The sequence below is a fragment of the Brassica oleracea genome, chromosome C3 (assembly GCF_000695525.1).
Source record: "Brassica oleracea var. oleracea cultivar TO1000 chromosome C3, BOL, whole genome shotgun sequence".
Taxonomy (NCBI): Eukaryota; Viridiplantae; Streptophyta; class Magnoliopsida; order Brassicales; family Brassicaceae; genus Brassica; species Brassica oleracea.
The window spans coordinates 53658602-53665148 of NC_027750.1; the positions used below are offsets into that span (position 1 = coordinate 53658602).

Here is a 6547-nt window from a genome sequence, read left to right on the forward strand (position 1 = left end):
AGAAATTAATGATTTTCTTAATCTGTGTGCACAATTCTAAAACGACTTATATTAGAAAACGGAGGGAGTATTTAAACTTTGGGAGTCATAATAACGCTCACGTGGTTTGACGCTTTTCCATTTGCCAACTTTCCATGTTTGCCACGTGGTCATATGCTCGTGGACTTAGAAATGTCTACCGGGCCATCGAGAAAAACTGTCTTTGATGCGCAAGTGTAAGCTCTTTGAGAAGGCCCATGACTTACTATCTAAGACCATTTAATCACTTCTGGCCTACTAAGATAAAACATTTTTTTTATAATGAATACATTATGAATTAAGAGACATAAGAAACCCATTAATGTCAAACGTAGGCTCAGCACTCAGTTTATAATTTAGATAGTATATTTTTATGTCCAGCAATGACTAACTAAGGCCCGGTAAAGATACATTATGTACATATAAGTTACCTATGTTACGTAGAAATGGAACCGGATTAGTTAAGGAAGCGTAAGCGTATGAAATCAAGCAAGAGTATCTATATATATATATATATAGATATAAGAATTAAAAAAAAAAAAAAAGCGGATACATGTTGGAAGCGTATCCACATATATATATAAGATTTTTTTTAAAAAAATCTAGCACTAAAAATTATATGATTAAAATTTAAAATAAAGCATTTATTCATTTATAATAATTTTGAAATGATTTCATATTAAAACTGTGAAAATACACATAAATTAAAATTAAAATAAATTATTATATTAATTATTTTTAATGCTTTATAATTAATTGACATAATATATTTGAATATATGATTTATCTTTAATAAAAACTACAATGCATAAAGATAATTTATAATATTAATTTTAATATTTGTATATTTATCTATTCAACACTATTAAAATTTGAATTTTATATAAATTAAAAACTATAATTTTATATTTTTATTGATATAAGACATTGTGTTTTGTTTTAAAGAATGAAAGAGTGATTCCAAAACAGAATCGTAAGCTTCCATTGTGTTTTTAAAGAAAATATTAAAAAACGTTTTGGAAGCGAGATTCCGTAAGTTTTCACAAGGTTTCGATTCCGATCCCGGTTCTGAAACGGGAATCGTATGTCCGATGAAGCTTTTGTGCAACTTAGTAATTTACAATATACATATAATATCTGGTCAAAAGTCAAAACCGTGTTCTAAATTGTTATGCACTTGTGTTCTAGATCGTTATGCACTTGTTAGATGTTAAACGAATCTTTAGCACCGTACGTCTATAGCCTATACGTGAATACCTAACAGAGCCTAGACAAATAACTATTTCTCTTTGTTAACTACGAAAAAATATTTTACATAAACAATATATCTTATGTATATAAAATTAGCATATTTTTGGCTTAAGAAAATTGAAAATAAAATATAATTTAAATGTAAAATTTATGAATAAAAAATACAGTTTATTTTAGGTATATAAATGGTTTCAAATTATAAATTTAAATATATGTTCAAAATTTATAATGCTTAAAATCCACTTAATTCTTTGTAGACGTATAATGTTCGATAAACGTTATTATGTCTTCAAATTATTTAAATTCTGCATAAATCACTCGAATGGTCAATTTTCGTCTAGACACTCTCCTGCACGGCGTTATAGAACACTAGACAGAATCAAATTTTTGTTAGCGAGTGGAACATAAAAATTTGAAAAGCATTATCAATTTCATTTTTCATGTTATATATATATCAGTGTTTTAAAACGCGCTAGACGTTCATTACGCGTTAGATTAGATGACTATATAGCGCCTATCTGTATAGGCGGACGTCTAAACAGGATATATACAGATATATATTTTTATATGAAATATAAGTATAAAATTAATATATATACATTATTTTTGAAATAACTGAACATAATATATTATAAATCCACTTTTATGTATAAGTATATGTTTAACATATATAAATAGTTTTAAATTATAAAAATTAAAGCCATTTTAAATATATAAAAATGATAAATATAAAAAGATTTTGCATTAATTATACTAATATCTACAATCATATAAATACACAAAATAAGTAAAGTAATATAAATAATGATATTAATAAAATATAATAATAATACTAATAGTTTTTTTTTTTGAATATTAATGTTTAAAATCCGTCTAGACGTATGCGTATACGCCTAGACGGATAATGTCTACCTAAACGCTATTATTCACCCGAATTATATAAATCCGCATAAAACACTGAATAACATAAAAACAGTACGGTTGGCTACCGTATAGTGCCTAACCGGCGCCTACGCGGGCGTCTAGACCGTATATTAGAACACTGTATATATATATATATCATTCTTAACATATAGTTCTGCAATTATTAGCTATGTAATCATTTATTAATTCAAACATCATATTATAACTGTAATTTAAAATAAATAAAATTTTAATTTTGTCAAAGTATACAAAGCTCTAAACTTCCAATCATATCAGAAACAAATAACAAGTCGTCTCCACCTCCGGACACATTCACATATATAATCCTCAGATTGAAAAAGGCACATTAATCATCTTACAAGAGACAAACCTAAACAACCACACGAACACATTACATATAAAAACATCATCGTACCTTTTCTTAACGAGAACATATATGTAGTTACTATTTCCTTTCTTTTAAGAAGGCATTGATTACTATAGCGATGATTAATTCGAGGCACGATGGAATAGTTTTTGATTCAAAAAAATACAACATCACCAGAAAAAGGTGGAGAGAGGAGAATGGTGAGACGAGGAGAGAGGATCGTCGTCGAGATGATTAGAAGGAGAGTGAAGATGTCGGCCTTCGTAAGTAGTGATTACCATTCTTGGATCATCTGCTAATCTCTCCACCCTCTTCTTCACTCTACACTTCTCTTGTGTGCATCTGTAATAGCTCCTGCGTTTTAAAATTAAAATATTAGTTACTCAGTTAGCCTAATTTAATCAAAACTTACTGAAAAGTGCATTAATACATTATAAATTTGAGTAATATCTATTAATCATCCAAACAGAAGATAGTTTTCTTTCTATTTCCAAAGAAAACAATTTCATGTTATGAAATGAATCAAGATTTATGTATCAACCTTATACATATATAATCATGCTATATGGGAAAATGAATTTATTTAATGGGGAACATATTATTACGTATGGAAAACCGAATATCTATTGCTATATGAAACTGATGACAAATGGAACTTTAATACTGAGCTCATGACAGAACTTTACAAAACAGCGAAAACATAATTTTCAAGAACTATACCAATTACCCAAACAAATCATTGTTGGTAAATGTCAAATGTCAACTTGAGAGAGAGGAATCTTAAGGAAACCCCATATGTCTCACATAATACTCAAATGCTTCCACATGAAATCATTTACTTTTCTTTTTGTTTGATAAACGATTATCTGTTCTTACTTTTAACTATTAATCCCACTGAGCCAATAATCTTCTTATAACATATCCGATAATTAATACAGAGAAACACCAACAAGATTCTGCTAAAAAAAATTCAATTCATTAGCAAAATCCTGAAGCAAATTTCAGTATTTACATAGCTCATAATCAAACTCTTAAGAGGCTATTCATATTCTCATCATATTAGTTAACATTTAAAAGTTGAAACTTGAAAAATCTACTGATTCAAGCCTGTAAGTTTCTATGATAAGTCATCGTTAACCCCCAAGCAATAATGAAAGGAAAATAGATAACGGATGTATAAATGTATTACCTAAACAAATACTGAAATAGATTAAAAACTTGGAAACCAGTTCCGAATCATTATAAAAAAACTAGCTATGTAATTAACTTCATATAAGAGAAACAAAAACCTGGGATGTTGAGTGTTCTTGACAACTTTCTGGCCATATTTTCTCCATCTATATCCATCATCTAAGACATCAACATCGCTTAGTGTCTTGAAGCAAAACCGAGGCTCCCTCACTTTTTTTCTTGTCTTAGGCTTCTTCATCTTCAGAGTAGACATTATTCCCAATGGTGACGTGTTAATTTTGTGGCGACGAGTCTCGTGATGTTGATGAACATCATCATCATTATCGCCATCACCATCACAACCATCATCATCAATATTATGATCAACATCAATATTATGATCAACATCAATCTCACTTGTATGGTTATTTTTCTTGTTGTATTCGTATCCTGCTTGACTACTCCATGCCCTAAATTACATTAACACAACGCATTTGACATAAGCTAATGTGTAATGTGTGCATGGCAACTCAGACCAATTAAAAATTCTGCTATATATAGGATTTAAAATGTTTTCTGAAATTTATAATTTAAATTTGGCTTTCTTCGAATACAAAAGTGTGTACACTTTAAATGACGGAATGTATAGTAGGCGTGTGCATAGATATATATGAGCTATGCTATGAATCTTTAGAAAAGGCACTAAAAACACTTCGAATTGTAGGCTCTTGATAACTTGTAGCTATTTGTAGCTAATTCCCCCTAGCTATTATAGTATACGATAATTTATTATATGATAAATCCATGGTAAAGGGAATCAATATCTTTATCTTATGAGATCCGTCAGATATAAAGCTTAGCCTGTAGACAACCTATAGACTGGCCCTTATATTTTTATTTGTTTTATATAATTAGATCAATAAATCCATAGAGACTTTAAATTATTTTATTACTTTCGAAAAGTAAGCTTACCATGGATTTAAAGACGGTCTTTGGGATGATATATCACCAGTGAGACGATGCTGATCAAGGTTAACAATACCCTCATGATCATGCCTTTGTTTTGATGAGGCTAAAGAGGAGATCGAGATTAGGGTTTCTGGGAGATTCGCCATGGGATTGATGGGATCTCGAGGATGAGTTACAAAGGAAGGGGAGTTATTGTGAATGAATGAGTTGAAGGAGTGATGACCTAGAAACGGAGACACAAGAGAAGAAGGAGAAGATGACGAAGATAATGTGTGATTAGGGGAAGAGAAAAAGAAACCTAGAGTGTTAGTATTATTAGTGTTTATGATGTTTTGTGGCTCATCGAACAAGCTTACTCCTTGGTTTATCGTACCCATCTCCTCTTTCTTTCACGCAAAAGCTTGAAGGAGACGCAAAAGTTTGAAGGAGATGAGATTGTGTGTGTGTGAGAGAGGAGAGGGATTTTTTTGGTTTGGTGGATATTTGGTTCGATTTTGGGTTGTGACAAGCCAATCCATCCATGTGTGTGCAGTGTGTTTCGATAAATATATAAATGTTGGAAAAAGAAAGTTGCAGGTGGGTCCAATTGATTTGGCTTTGTTTAAGATTTACATCTTTTGATTCCCACTATTTGTAATTAAAAATTTTAACACTGATTTGGATTATCCTTTTTTTTTTATCAAACCAAACTTGCATTTAAATTAGAAGAGTTTACAGTTTACACTCCATTAAAGGAGGATAGAACAAAGCTATAAGAAGCCAAATAAAAGAGACTGGTAAAACATATGATAGAAAGAAGATGCAGATGACAGAAAGAAACCATAAAAATCGCTTGACAACAATTTCATAAATTTCTTGAACAATCACATCTAATGTAACCCCAAAGGTCACAAACACTGCACCAAAAGCAGAGATGTGCATTAGCTGCGAGGAAGATCCTTGCAATACCAGCAACACTTGGACATCCAATTCACTCCATACAAGAGGAAATATTGGGAGATGAGAGTGGTCCAGACAGGAACCAACCGGGAAATCAAAACCCGTTAACACCGTATTCACTGGAAGAAATACACCATTGGGTTTCTCTTCTAACTGCCACCAAAAAGAGAAAGACAACAACACAACACCAAAAGCCAGACTGAATACAATGAGAGAACTGCATACAACAGTAAGGGATCGCACTGAGACGATATAAAAACCACTCAACGGCACAAGGTTAGAGCCGAAGGAAACAAAGTCCATCAGCACAACATCATTTAAAATCAGTAGCCACAAAACCAGTGTCATCCAATCGACTAGCATACCAACCCATTCAACAGAACAATGGTTAGCAAAGAGTGGAGAACTAAGATGAACCTGGAGGACTGTAACAGGAGGGGAAAAGGGAAGGTCGAGACAAGGTCTAAGAAAAGATCATTCCACACACCAACAAGGACACGACCTGCACAACAGGAGATAAACACACAAAGGTGAAAGCAGTGTCACTAAAGAACACAAGACGGGCACCATCACCACTGAGATTTGTCGCCACCATTGTACAAAGAAGCTTAAACTCCAGGATTTGGGTTAAATCAGGCGCAGAGAATCTGGCGGAGGCTTCAAGGCTTCGAGGAAGAACAAGGAGAAAGACAGAGTCTGGAGGGTCTGGAGGTTCTGGTGGAGCGACGGAGGAGAGAGCTTCAAGCGGAGGATATTCGTACAGAGGCGGATCCGGAGGAGGTCTGATATGCAACGGAGGAGGAGCAGTGACCATCAGGATCATGAAAGAGGAACAAGGTTGCTTCATAGGGAGGATGGAGGAGCGACGAAGTTGGACAGGAAGAGATCCATCCGAAATGGCGCACCTAG

General features: G+C 32.6%; 1 protein-coding gene across 1 annotated transcript; it reads right to left on the reverse strand.

The window, feature by feature from the left end:
• Positions 1 to 2568: 2568 nt before the first annotated feature.
• LOC106332343 (probable WRKY transcription factor 13) lies at positions 2569 to 5202 on the reverse strand. Its single transcript, XM_013770812.1, has 3 exons — positions 4703 to 5202; positions 3850 to 4200; positions 2569 to 2914 (listed from the first exon to the last, which is right to left on the reverse strand). Exons 1-3 carry the CDS (start codon positions 5074 to 5076, stop codon positions 2731 to 2733), a joined length of 909 nt encoding a protein of 302 aa, XP_013626266.1. The 5' UTR covers positions 5077 to 5202; the 3' UTR covers positions 2569 to 2730.
• Positions 5203 to 6547: the final 1345 nt, after the last annotated feature.